The sequence below is a fragment of the Scheffersomyces stipitis genome, chromosome 7 (assembly GCF_000209165.1).
Source record: "Scheffersomyces stipitis CBS 6054 chromosome 7, complete sequence".
Lineage (NCBI taxonomy): Eukaryota > Fungi > Ascomycota > Pichiomycetes > Serinales > Debaryomycetaceae > Scheffersomyces > Scheffersomyces stipitis.
The window spans coordinates 37,370-51,927 of NC_009047.1; the positions used below are offsets into that span (position 1 = coordinate 37,370).

Sequence of the window (14,558 nt, forward strand, 5' to 3'; positions counted from 1 at the left end):
TATCTCAGAGGCATTGTATTTTAGCAGTTTTGACTATCGAGTACGGTAAAATGACTCCACTGTCATTTCAAACCGAACTGGATTGCAACATTTGAAGACATGAACATGTTCCTGTATTTATGAGACTTTCCTTCACAATATCTTGATTTGTTTGTTCGTTCTTGATAATATAGTTGTTGATTACCATTATTTTTCTTTTTATCACTTGTTTTTTATTTTTTTATTTATATGTATGTATTGTAATAGTATACCGATTGTGAAAGCGATGTAGAGATTTTCCAAATTATATACATTAACATTCCTTAGTGTAAGCTAAGTAAAAAGTGTGACGAACCATAGAGTAGTGTTTCTGATCATAGGTACTATAAATAAAAGCGGATACTTAAAAGACACCATGTATTTATTCCTTCGTTGTGGGTGATTCAAAACACACAAGTTTGAGCTTGATTCACGGTGGTAAACGGAACATGATTAGCCAATACGTTCTCTCACTTACTGGTACAGGATACGGCCACGGTGTTCAGAACCAAGGAATGATCCGTCAAAACACGGACACCTTGTTTCTTGAAAGTAGCAAAATTATCCAAAGATGTAGTTAACGTTGAGCACTTGATTACTTTCAGACTACTTTAACTATATAGAGAAGAAACATAAAATTACTACAAATATCTACAACAATAGTTAATATTGCCTATAATAGTTAACCTATACCATATACCCATTCATGTCGAAATAAATCACTGCATTGAATTAGGGGCCTGCTCTAGACATTTCAGCCGTACCCTTATATTAGTTGCATCACGTGCAAGATCACACCTGACTGTATACGACAGAAAAATTATCCACCGACTAGTCTATATTGAAGAACTCTGGAAAGTATTCCAACCAGTATTACACGTCCTTTTCCCAACCAAAAAGTGCACCACTGCAATGTCAATCTTCACCGCTTCCTCAACTGCACCCGTCAATATAGCGACCTTGAAGTACTGGGGAAAGCGCGACACTCTCTTGAACTTGCCCACGAACTCATCGATCTCAGTTACTCTCTCTCAGAATGATTTGAGAACTTTGACCACAGCCGCAGCCAGCGAAGCTTTCGAAAAAGACCAATTATGGTTGAACGGCAAGTTAGAATCTTTGGACTCCGTCAGAACTCAAGCGTGTCTTGCAGATTTGAGAAGATTGAGAGCTGAAGTCGAGACAAGCGACGCTTCTTTGCCAAAATTGTCTCAATTCAAGTTACACATCGTTTCCGAGAACAATTTCCCAACAGCTGCTGGATTGGCCTCGTCGGCTGCTGGATTCGCTGCTTTGGTCAGTGCCATTGCCAAGTTGTACAAGTTACCTCAGAACATGTCAGAGTTGTCCAAAATTGCCAGAAAGGGTTCGGGATCTGCTTGTAGATCATTGTTTGGAGGATTTGTCGCTTGGGAAATGGGCGAACTAGAAAACGGCGAAGACTCCAAAGCTGTTGAAGTAGCACCTTTGTCGCATTGGCCAACCATGAAGGCTGCAATTTTGGTGGTTAGTGATGACAAGAAAGATACTCCTAGTACGTCGGGAATGCAACAGACTGTGGCTACGTCCGATTTGTTCCAACACAGAATTACCGAAGTTGTGCCAAAGCGTTTTGAAGAAATGAAACGTGCCATCGCGGCTAATGACTTCGAGACGTTTGGCGAATTAACGATGAAGGACTCCAACTCTTTTCACGCTGTTTGTTTGGACTCATACCCTCCTATCTTCTACTTGAACGATACTTCAAAGCAGATCATTAAGTTAGTACACAGGTTGAACGAACAAGAAGGTAAGATCATTGCTGCATACACCTTTGACGCTGGTCCCAATGCTGTCATCTACTACGATGAAGTCAACGAAGCAAAAGTGTTGGGCTTGCTCTACTCCTACTTCGGTGCTGTTGGAGGATGGGAAAAGCATGAAGAAGTCGCTGCCTATAAGAAGGTAACTATTGATGGCACCAATCCCGACATTTACAAGGGTATTTCTAGAATCATCTTGACCAGTATCGGCACTGGTCCTCAGGAGACTGAAGAATCGTTGATCAATGCTGACGGTACTCCAAAAGTAGCATAATGATAGAGTAGATAGCTAATAAATAATATTCGTGTATGTCTGTCACTCACAATTGCAGCAGCTTCGTATAGTTCTTCTATTACTGTTACTATTGTACCTACGGCTCCATTTTTCTCGGTCTACGACTCAGTTCCGTACTGTAACATTCATTCATTCTATAAAATACAATCTATCAATCATGAGATATCTTTAATGTCGATCTCATCTATATCCTTGTTGATAAACTTCCGTAATACCGATAATTCCTGGTTTCCGTCGTTGAGGTGTTTGACTATAGTCTTATTGTAGAACTCTACAAGTTTGTTGAGTTTCTTTATCTTTTCCTGGTCACGTTTGTATTGGCTCTTCATCTTCGAGATGTTGCCTTGGAGCTCTAGCTGTGCCTGCTTCTTTCTCTCTCTACATTTAGAGGCCGCTATCCTATTTCTTTCCAAAAGTCTTTCTTTCTTCCAGGCTGCAGTACCGGGAATAGGTCCATTGTTAGGGTTGTAGATAACCTCGTTGTTGTATATGAGCTGGTGGTTGGGAGGAGGCACTCCGGCTACACCTGTGAGTTCTGGCACAGCGGTGGAGTTTTTGCGAGAGTGGGATTTAGAGAGTGATTTCTGTGGACTTGCAACAGGTGTTTGGGGATTTGGAGACACGGATATGGATGTCGAAGCTGGAGCAAATGTAATCTGCGGTTGATACTGAGGCGGAACCGCCTGGCTGTTGAAGTTTCCGGGGAATACTTGTTGCGGCTGTTGTTGTTGTTGATCGGCGATGGCAGCAATCAGCGTATTGGAATTCATACTGCTGAGTTGCGCCTGAGGAGGCGAGCTAATTTGCGAATGTCCTTGACTGTTGCCGAAGCCAGTGACTCCCAAGTCTGTATCGAAACCAGAGTCGTCCTCAAAGAGAGCTTCGTGGTTGACGATCTGGCCAATCTGCCCATTGGAGATGGATATTCTTCTTCTACGTGGGACCCCATCGTTTGAATAGAGCGGGAGGAGAAGGGTTGAGTCGAATATGGGTGGGTTGGTAATGGGGTATGACTTAAAGTCGAACGGGTTGTGGAACGCAAAAAGCGACGATGTGGCATTATTGCTGTTATTGTTATTACTATTCAAATTGGAGTTCGTGTTGTTGTTATTGGTATTGTTGTTCATCTGGTGAACGTTTGCGAGAGTAGCCAAGTCATCTGCCAGAAATGGTTTGGAAAAAGTGAGCGAACCATGGTTACCATTCCTGTGGCTTTGGATTTGATTTTGATTCTGGCTCTGGCTAACGGAGTTCTGTTGGACGGGATCAATACCCAAAGAGTCTATTTGCATACCTACCGAGTTTGTGGAACTCGACGTAGACGATGCTGTAGCGTGCTGCAAGGGAGCCGGGACTTCGGCAAGGTCTTGCGATGAGGGATGGCGGAGTTCGTTTAGGAAGTCAGCTGTGTCAGCATCAACACGATCACCTCCAGTGGTGGAAGGATCAAGGTTAGCTGCAAGGGGGTTCTCGTAGAGAACGTCGTTGGACGAAATGTAGTTCATATTGTCAACGACTATGGTAAATAGTTGGGTTAAGGAGAACTAGCGTTTATAAGCAGTGAAGTTCTAGGGTTGTGCTACTAGTGGCGTATAGGTGGTGGTGTGTGGACGATGGGTTAGTGGTCTGTAGTATTGACTAATTATTACTTTGGAATTCTTACTCTTTGGTAGTGGTTCAAGTGTCCATCATGAAAAAAATGTGATAACTGATGATTAAATTTATCAGTTAACGTCAACCTGCGTGGGGAAGATTTCGCTAGCGGTTCTAGGGGGAATGAGAATGTCCCTCGATGAGAAGCGAAAAATCCTGCTAGTATGGCTGGAGGAAATAGGTTGGTTATATAGACGTTCAGTAGCAGTAGTGATCTGACACAGAATACGTCTTAGTGTGGCTCGTAATATCAACTTTCTCTTGGAACAAGAATATCACTAAATTGCTTTCAGCAAAGAATGGCGACGCTAGGGAGAACAAAGGAAAGTTTAGGGACTGGCTTTGGCGAGCAACGACAAAAAGTATCTTTTTTTCGACTGCACACACTGCAACAAGAAGTTTTTATTGGGTAATTTCGCGAGGGAAATTAGAGTTTTGAGATGAGGACCTGCGTTGCAATGGATAATACAGACGCCGATAAATATCTTTCAATCGGGGTGGAATTTATTGGTTGTTGAAATATCGTTTGATATAAGATATATTTCAGTATTAGTTGTTTCATAGTGATAATCACCAGCGAATCACTTATCTTATATGATCTTTTATGTCTCCCACTGAGCCTCCAAGCGATGCCTTTTGTCCCGTGACGATCGCAGAAAATGGCATGGTTTGCGAGATATTATCTTGGCACTAGTCACGTTCCATACATGGAAACTACTGCCTCGTCGCGTGAAAAGTGTGGAAAAACCAAATTATAATCTTGACCCTTTCTTGGCTACTCGGATTTCTACTCGGATTTCTACTGAGTGTGACAATCGCAATAAGAGCTATATACGACTAATTACGATCGGCGATCGGCAACCACTTGCGTCCTGGATTAACTATTTTTGCATTTGAAACATATTTTTCAGCTCTAGCGGCCTGAGAGTGGTGCAGCACATAACGAATGTCGAGATCTTCCAGATCTTCCAGATCTCCTAACAATCCTGGATCTCCTAGATCTCCTAGATCTTCCAGATCTTCTACTTAGTCCGAGAAATACGCTATAATTCACAGTGAGGACTAATATCTTTAGTGGATGCATTATAGATCCATGACTTTTCATCAACCTTGTGTTTCTAAACGCGGTGTCTCTCTAGATTCAGCAGTGCCATTTTGAACGCACTGAATCACTTGCGCATTGATAATACCCCCAGACAATAAAGCAAGACCAAAGCATCCAATAATGACTGAAATAATTCGACCTCAGGATGACCAGCAGTTTCGTATCTGCAGAAAATACAAGGTTTTCGGCTCATACTTCCAGGAACAATCAGCGACCAGGTCATAGCCATGACATGCGCACCTTTTATTTTTCTGCAGCTTCTGCAGCTTCTGCAGCTCGGTAGAATGGCATGCAGATCTGACACAAAGCAGGTCCGTTAACTGCATTGTAGACTCTAGGAAAAAGATGTTAGGGTCAGTCTGCTACTATTTTGCAGCATGTAGAAGGCCGAGTTGGGAAATGCAGTTAGATTCAAAGCAAGCACAAGCTAACATTTCTGGAGTTACAAGTTTAGTTTTAGACCGCCCGCCTGCCTTCTTGTGATTCAGCGTGAGCAATTCTTACCACGTCGTCATGTCGACAATGCAACAATTCCTTTGGAAAAGATGTGATGCTAATGCAAATAGCAAACTAAAAAGTATAAAAGGCACCAATTCATATTGGGAGAAGTCAATTCTTTCGTCCGCTCCTTCATCAATCAATTATCACAATAATTAAAACAAATATGCTTGCAACACTACTATTCTTCCTATTTTTCTCGTTGGTCCAATCAGCAAGAATCGACTTCATCCCCCCGGGATGGGATTGGTGGACTTCTGGTTGTACAGCACAGAAAGACTGGTATTTGTATAAGTGCCCTCAAGGAAATGCACAATCCCCAGGAAACCCAGAATTCTACTCCAACTTCCAAGATCTCTGGTGGATACAAGGCAATACTTACAGAGCCGAATTTAACTTTGGATTCAATGTTGACATGAAAAGTCAACATCTAGACTACTTAGCCTTAGAAGGGTTACCTTCACCAGACCCTCGTGTCATCGATGGTACTCTAGTCTTAGTGGACAAAGCCAATGGAATTAATTTGTTTACTCAGAGCTGGAACCGTCTTTCATTGACTCTCCTTATGTTAATTGACGCAGTTCCAGATGATACCAGACCTGAGCCAAGACACTGTACACCACCTTTTAATGTTGTTGGAAGATGGTGCCAAACTCCAGAAACTCAAGGTGGACAATGCGATACATGGAAGTACAACAAGGAATTTACTATTGTCGTCGACTGTGCTGCTCAAGACTGTAACATATCTCAGAAGTGTTTCAATAAGCATTGTCCAGGAGGAACACCATCATTACCTCCCGTACCCGACCCAACACCAGAGCCAACAGAAACGGATCCAGAAGAAACCGAAACTAAACCTACATCTGAACCAGAAACTGAGACACCAACAGAGACAGATCCAGAAACTGAGCCTACATCTGACCCAGAAACTGAGACGCCAACAGAAACAGATCCAGAGGAAACTGAAACTGATCCAACATCTGATCCAGAAACTGAGACACCAACAGAGACAGACCCAGAGGAAACTGAAACTGATCCAACATCTGACCCAGAAACCGAGACACCAACAGAGACAGATCCAGAAACTGAGCCTACATCTGACCCAGAAACTGAGACGCCAACAGAGACAGATCCAGAGGAAACTGAAACTGATCCAACATCTGATCCAGAAACTGTGACGCCAACAGAGACAGATCCAGAGGAAACTGAAACTGATCCAACATCTGATCCAGAAACTGAGACACCAACAGAGACAGACCCAGAGGAAACTGAAACTGACCCAACTTCTGACCCAACTTCTGACCCAGAAACCGAGACACCAACAGAGACAGATCCAGAGGAAACTGAAACTGATCCAACATCTGATCCAGAAACTGTGACGCCAACAGAGACAGATCCAGAGGAAACTGAAACTGATCCAACATCTGATCCAGAAACTGAGACACCAACAGAGACAGACCCAGAGGAAACTGAAACTGACCCAACTTCTGACCCAACTTCTGACCCAGAAACCGAGACACCAACAGAGACAGATCCAGAGGAAACTGAAACTGATCCAACATCTGATCCAGAAACTGAGACACCAACAGAGACAGATCCAGAAACTGAGCCTACATCTGACCCAGAAACTGAGACGCCAACAGAGACAGATCCAGAGGAAACTGAAACTGATCCAACATCTGATCCAGAAACTGAGACACCAACAGAGACAGATCCAGAAACTGAGCCTACATCTGACCCAGAAACTGAGACACCAACAGAGACAGATCCAGAGGAAACTGAAACTGATCCAACATCTGATCCAGAAACTGAGACACCAACAGAGACAGATCCAGAGGAAACTGAAACTGATCCAACTTCTGACCCAACTTCTGACCCAGAAACTGAGACACCAACAGAGACAGATCCAGAGGAAACTGAAACTGATCCAACATCTGATCCAGAAACTGAGACACCAACAGAGACAGATCCAGAAACTGAGCCTACATCTGACCCAGAAACTGAGACACCAACAGAGACAGATCCAGAAACTGAGCCTACATCTGACCCAGAAACTGAGACGCCAACAGAGACAGACCCAGAGGAAACTGAAACTGATCCAACTTCTGACCCAACTTCTGACCCAGAAACTGAGACACCAACAGAGACAGATCCAGAGGAAACTGAAACTGATCCAACATCTGATCCAGAAACTGTGACACCAACAGAGACAGATCCAGAAACTGAACCTACATCTGATCCAGAAACTGTGACGCCAACAGAGACAGATCCAGAGGAAACTGAAACTGATCCAACATCTGATCCAGAAACTGAGACACCAACAGAGACAGATCCAGAGGAAACTGAAACTGATCCAACATCTGATCCAGAAACTGAGACACCAACCGAGACGCCAACAGAGACAGACCCAGAGGAAACTGAAACTGACCCAACTTCTGACCCAACTTCTGACCCAGAAACCGAGACGCCAACAGAGACAGACCCAGAGGAAACCGAAACTGATCCAACATCTGATCCAGAAACTGAGACACCTACCGAGTCAGAATCAGAAGAATCAGAAACTCCTAGCAGGACTTTGGAAACGGTCACGACCACATCGACTATCACATTAACCACTGTTGTCCCTTGTCCTACTGGCGGCGAGGAAACCATCACTGTGACCGAAGTGACAGTTATTACAACTGAAATTGAAAAGACCGTATCCTCACCCACAACTATTGTTACCGAGACTATTACAGGTCTTCCTGTTCCACCTGAGACGTTACCAACCGAAATTGTTACTACAGTTGTAACCTCAATTCTACCAGTTGTAACTGTGGATACTATTACTACTACTTCAACCATTACTTTGACTACCGTGGTTCCACATCCTACTGGCGGTGAAGAAACAATCACTGTGACTGAACAGTCAGTAATCACTTCTGAAGTCCAGAAGACCGTATCTTCTATTACAACCATTGTTACAGAAACCGTCATACCGAAGCCATTGCCAACTCCAATTACCATTGAATCTGTCATTGTGACTCCTATTACCGTTACAGTTACTAATGTTATAACAAACACTGTTGTCGTTCCATGTCCAACGGGAGGATACACCACAGAAGTCCAATTGGAAACCGAAGAGATCACCACCGAAGTTCTGAAAACTGTCGTTGTTACTACTGTAGTTACCAAGACCGAACAACAATCCACAATGGAAACTGTCATCGTTTCCCAGGCAGGAAAAGTTACTACTACCAAGTTTATAACCCAAACTGTTACTGAGTGTCCAGAAGTTATACAAACAACAATTTTCGAGACAATTGCCGGCGAGACAGTCACAAGAACAGTTGATCATTCCGTTTGTGAGACCTATATAGTTGTATGTGTTGAAGAGCCAACCAAAGAACTTGTTGAAGAAATCATTGATGACGTTGTCCACTCATACACCACTGAGTACACGAAGACTTCACTGTTCACGTTAGAACAATTGGTTACTGATGAAGCTGAAGAACAACAACAATTACCATATGAAGATCACATTGATGAAGAAGACCAACTAGTTGAAGAAAGTGGAACTTATTCAATCGAAGAAGCCTTGGAAGGTGCTGGTTCACAAATGGATCCTGCGATGAATATGATCATGGCAATAATTGCTTTATTAGTATCTATCTAAATGTCTGTATATTTGGATAGTTTCTCAACAAAATTAGTTCTAGCAACTGATTAATGAGATACGTGTGAAAGAAAAAATCAAAAAGTTATAAATAATTTAATCAAATATTGTTGCTTTATCGTCGTAAGTCAATGTAACAAGACTTCTAAGTATAGCAAGATGAGAAAGTGTGAGAGTTATGAGAATATCCCTTTATTCGCAACTGCACGCCTGGCGGCATTGGGACAACGAATGGCTCTTTTCAAAAATGATTTTTTTCAAAACAAGGTTTATACAATGGATGAATACGCAGAAAGATTTTCTCCTGAAAAATATACATTTTGCAGATTCTGTGGATTCTGGGTTGGAGTATCAATTTTCTTGACTCGCCGAGAGGGATTCTATTATTAACATCACTGGGCAGCTTATGTCTTTCTAAAACGGTATGTCATGTTTCTGTTCGTGTGATATGCGCTAAAATATTTTGACACTTTTCAAAGCCCATAAAGGCTGGGCTGCAACAGTGCGATAAAATATTTTTGCGCCTACAGCTGGCATCGGTCACCGTTGCGTACGTCAACTCGAAATAGATCTCCATGGGAATAATTACGATTAGTCATCTGTGATCGGCAGAATTGGTTGCACTTTATACGATAGTATTTTCTGACTTTATAGCTGTTGGTATTGGCGCAGAAGGAGTTCGAGATTTTCAATGTAGTTCAACAGAAGTGCAACGGACCCCTGTATTAATTGCATTGTAAATCTGTCTAATTGATTTCCCTGAATATATATTATCCAAAAGTAGAGATTCTAAATCCATATATTCATTCTTTACATACCCTAAGACTCGAGATGGGCACTTTACAGTTGGGAACAGTACAGTTGGGAGCAGTTCCACTATTTGAAGACTGGATAAGCCTATTTCCAACAATGTGAGCATGCGGAGGCGTCATGCATGATTATTTTGACACACTTCCGGAAGCATCACGAAATCGACGTCATCAATCTGATGTCAAAAAAATGGGACATGCACGTTTATGCACCTCGTCATAATAATTTACTTCGCAGATCCCACCATCTATGTCCAGCACGGTTTTTTTGACACTGAAATACGTTCACTATCTATGTCCATTCGTTTTTTTTTGACACTGTTAGGCGACTCCATCTTTTAGTATTTTCGTACGTCGTAACTGTGATATAAGCGACATATAATCAGTAATCGTTGTAGACCGTATTCTCAGCTACAACCATTCAGAGACCTATGCCCTTTTATATGATGAACAAGCCAGCAGAAAAGTAATTGAAAATAATCGTTGACGATTTTCAATCTATACCGCTGAATGCAAGAAGAACTTACCAATCACATTAGAAAATTCAGATACTGAAGACTTTGAAAAATTGCTACGAATATGAACCAAGTCGAAGTTTATGATGAATCAGCACAACAGCCAAGTGACAAAGAAGTTACTACAAGAAGATTATGGTGACAAAGACCAGCAATCGTACAAGCATTAGAAGGCAGGGTGTAAAGCACTGAGCCATGAGATAACGCCAAAATTGGCCAAAATTGCTTTATTATCTATTGTATAGTTTTATGATTGTTTAACAAACTTTAATATGTATTTAATATGTGAAATAATGAATGAATGAATTTACAACAGAATGATGTATACTTCTGTACACTGTATTGAGCGTAATTTATTCAACATAGAAAACAGTCAGTGTCTATCAATATAGAATGTAGACCTCATTCACCAATCATCGTCGTCATCATCTTCGTCATCACTGTCGTCTCTGGTAGCACCCTGTCTCTTCTTCAAGGCATCAGCTAAAGAGCCAGCCAACGTAGTTTCTTCAGTCTTTTTGGCCCTCAAAGCTTCTGCCAACCCATTACTCAAGCTTCCGTTCAGAACAGTCGATGCAGGCGTGCTACTCGAAACAGCAGCACTAGCAACCGTCGACTCTCTGGATTGGACCTTCGGCTGTGAAGGTGCAACTGGACGAGAAGGAGGGTTAGCAGCACCGAACAAACTACTAGGTGGTTCGCATTGAGATAGATAATCAATTGGAGACCAGCCTTCTTTAGACTCGTCCAAAGTCTTCACCAAACCCCACTTTCCATTAATGCTCTCTACATAGTAGACGACATCCTTAACGAGAGGTATAGAACCAGCTACTGAACCATCGTAGTCATACATTGCCTTGTAAGTCGGGAACTTGGGCTTAGCAGGTGCTGACAAAGCTGGAGGTGGCGGAGGTGGTGGGGGAGCAGTTTTTCTTACTGGAGGACTTGGAGCAGTTTTCTTTACTGGTCTTACAGGCTCGATAGCTTGAGGCTGTCTTTGCGGTTGATTCTGGACTACAGGAGCTGGCGGAGGAGCTTTACGTTGAACTGGCTTAGCTTCTTCTGGGCGTGGAGTCTGGTAGGCAAGAACTTGAGGCTGGTAAGACTGTTCTACTGGACTTTTGTATGAAGGTTGAGATGCAGCAGTAGGTCTTGCAGAAGGTACAGGGAACAGTTTCTTGACTCCTCGGTTATAATACTTGGAATAATCGACCTTTCCAGACTTTCCTCTTGGACGTTTTGGATTTCTACTGCTAGAAGGTAAACCTGGCTTGACCGTGACCGTACCAGACTTGTAAACATCTCCGTACTCAGGTACATCAGATGAATTACCACTGATAAACTTGACCGTGTGAAATTTGCCTGGCTTTTTCTGGTACTGAACCGTAGTACCAATATTAATGGTCAACCCAGGATTGATTTTCTTCAAGTGGGTGACAAACTCGGTCTTGAAATCTAAGCTAATGAACACATCAGGTGTAGAAGGGGTAGGTGAGTGAAGTGACAAAGCAACCCAATTATCTTGCAAATGAGACAACGCAACGTAGTTCAAGCCAGAAATAGGAATCTTGAATTCTGATTGCAATTGCAATCTCTTCTCAATCAAGACTTCAGCAATGATAAATATGGTTGTTCTGGTGACAACAAATATACGAGGCAATCTCTTTGACGATCTACCAAATTTGGACAACAAAATCTCGCCTCTCCCCGAGAATACAACTTTTTCGTTAATACCTGTCTGGGTAACAATGAATCTACCATATCCACTGGTATCGCTACATCCCAAGTAGTCACCCATGAAAGCACGCGATCCCAACATGGACATTCTACGACGTTCTTTTCTGCCCTGGACGAGACCATTACCATAATCACGAAGCTGTTCAAACTGGTTCCCGTGCTTCTTGATTCTCCAGGCACTCTGAATTGTACGAGCAGCATCTTCCTTACGCTTGACGTATCTCCTCCATGCTCTTTGGATTCTAGCAGCCATGTTGTGCCAGTACTTGTCTCTCATGTCTTCTAAACCAAATAAGGTTTCTGGTGTCTTGATGAATACCTTGGTCGTACCAAGCTGATACTCAGTAGCAGGAATGAAACAAGATTTTAAGATCTCTTTGACAGCAGAAATGTCGTCTCCACGCCAGATATAGTCACCAGCATAACCTGTAGCGGGAGAGAGCAAATAGAAACGTTGGACAAATTTCTCAAACGTTGTACGGAAAGCAAAACCGGCTCTTCTAATTCTCACATTTTCCTTCAAACCTAAGTATTTAATCTGGTGAAGAACTTGTTGGTTTTCGTATTCCTTAGGACGTTTGGTCTGATTTGGCTTGATGGTTCTGATATATGAAGGCTGACATTTTGATAAGGTGCCCACCAAATCGTTGGCACTTCTCTTGATCTTGTCCGACGCTGTTTCTGGTCTCTTCTTTGAATCAGTGATCGATGCCAAGAGCAGAGGAGGAAATAAAACTTGGTTGACGAATGGATTGGCTGATGTAGATAACAATTCCACCAAATCACGCAACAACGCATCCTTGTTCTTGTCTGTCATACCTGCTACTTCATAGGTGACATCACCAGCATAATGTTTGATGATAAACTTGCCCTTACGATCTTCAAAGTGACGATTGCTGGCTCCCACCATGCTTAATCTTTGGGCAAACACCTGGTCGGCAGCATCTGAGTCAGCGTGAGCCGTTTTGATAGAATCGTTCAAAGCTGCAAACAAGCCCGGCTGAGGTCTCGTGGCTTCAATCAAGTCACAGACAACCTTGTTGTTGAAGTAGTCGATAGGTGTCCACTTGATTTGCTCTTTGACGTATTCGTCTTGTTCTGCCTTCAATGTAAGCTGGATAAAGATCTGTTGCAACTTCTCATTGACATAGTTAATACAAATTTGTTCAAAAGAGTTGTGTTCAAAGATTTCGAACCCGTAGATATCCAAGATACCGATAGTCTTGGACGATTGCAGTGCCCCCTTCAACGAGACATTGACTCTCTCTACGATCCACTCGAATAAATTGTTATAAATACCCTTGGCAAGAGCATCACGAACCGACGTAGCTTGTACGATATTCAAGGGTACATGGTAGGTAGAGCCCCTTCTCATGCCATGGGTTGTCTCTATAACCCTTTCTACTATGGCCTTCTTTAATATCTCTGGGTTTACTTCCAACAAGTAAGCAACAAATTGGGTGACACTATCATCTCTAATGGCGGCATTTCCACTTTCATCCTCGACAAACGACACGTTACCAATCCACAATATCAGAGCGATCATTCTGAAAATGTTGTTCTGCTCAAGTTCCGTTAAGCCGATGATCTTCATTGCGCTCAATGTTTCGTCCAAGTCCTTGGAATCGTCGATTCCGTCTACATTGATACATTTGGCGCTAGAAGTATACACGTAAGTCTCCGGTCCTTGAATGCCGAACTGCTGTTGATACTGCGTCGGACAGTGTTTGGTGAACTGATAGAAAATGTGGAAATTACGTTCATTGGTAATCTGGGAAACGACTCTCTGCTTCTCCAACAAGTAATTTGTAATATGGGCGGCGATCGGCTGGTGGTTTGACTCAGAGAATTGGATCTCGAGGTACTTGCCATGTCTTGATGAGTTGTTGTTTCTCAACGTCTTTGCACAGCCAAACGACTCCAACAAGGGGTTGGTGGCTAGAACCATATCTTTGATCTTTGAAATTTCGGCATTGCCACTATCGACAGAGACGTTAGCGATGTACTGCATGATCTGTTTGGCTGCCTCTGTCTTACCCGCTCCAGATTCACCGGAAATAATCACACACTGGTTCTCGTTGTACGACTTCAAGTTGTAGTACATCGACTCAGCTATGGCAAACACGTGAGGAGGCACCTCCAATCTGTTTCTGCCCCGGTACTTCAGCAAGGTCTCTGGGCCGTAGATCCCTAAATCTTGAAATGGGTTCACGGAGATCAAAACATGGCCGATGTACGTGTAGATGGTGCCGTTCATGAACCGTTTATGCAAGTTGTCATTGATAGCCTCATCAGTGATTTTGGAGAGCAACGTCAAGTCGGAAACTCCGACCTCTTTCAGTTTGTGGAGATCAAACTCCGCCTTTTTGATGCCAGACTTGGCTGGCGCCTGCTGCTGCGTCTTATTCTTCGTACGTCCTCCTCGTTTGACAATGGCCATGGTGAAGAATGGAAGCTGTGTAGAGCAGAGA

General features: G+C 42.8%; 4 protein-coding genes across 4 annotated transcripts; 2 read left to right on the forward strand and 2 right to left on the reverse strand. All coding sequences in view use genetic code 12, as the record gives it.

The window, feature by feature from the left end:
* Positions 1-930: 930 nt before the first annotated feature.
* Positions 931-2,140, forward strand: PICST_90752 (predicted protein; the record flags this gene model as incomplete). The annotated part of the gene is made up of 1 exon (XM_001385988.1): positions 931-2,140. One exon carries the CDS (start codon positions 931-933, stop codon positions 2,092-2,094), a length of 1,164 nt encoding a protein of 387 aa, XP_001386025.1. The 3' UTR covers positions 2,095-2,140.
* An 84-nt stretch (positions 2,141-2,224) lies between these two features.
* On the reverse strand, positions 2,225-4,293 carry PICST_68235 (predicted protein). Its single transcript, XM_001386183.1, has one exon. It carries the CDS (start codon positions 3,618-3,620, stop codon positions 2,271-2,273), a length of 1,350 nt encoding a protein of 449 aa, XP_001386220.2. The 5' UTR covers positions 3,621-4,293; the 3' UTR covers positions 2,225-2,270.
* Positions 4,294-5,537: 1,244 nt separating this feature from the next.
* PICST_33220 (hypothetical protein) lies at positions 5,538-9,026 on the forward strand (the record flags this gene model as incomplete). The annotated part of the gene is made up of 1 exon (XM_001385989.1): positions 5,538-9,026. The coding sequence occupies one exon, from the start codon at positions 5,538-5,540 to the stop codon at positions 9,024-9,026; it is 3,489 nt and encodes a 1,162-aa protein (XP_001386026.2).
* A 1,583-nt stretch (positions 9,027-10,609) lies between these two features.
* Positions 10,610-14,534, reverse strand: MYO5 (Myosin-5 isoform). The gene has a single exon (XM_001386184.1). The coding sequence runs from the start codon at positions 14,525-14,527 to the stop codon at positions 10,757-10,759; it is 3,771 nt and encodes a 1,256-aa protein (XP_001386221.2). The 5' UTR covers positions 14,528-14,534; the 3' UTR covers positions 10,610-10,756.
* Between the last annotated feature and the right edge of the window lie 24 nt (positions 14,535-14,558).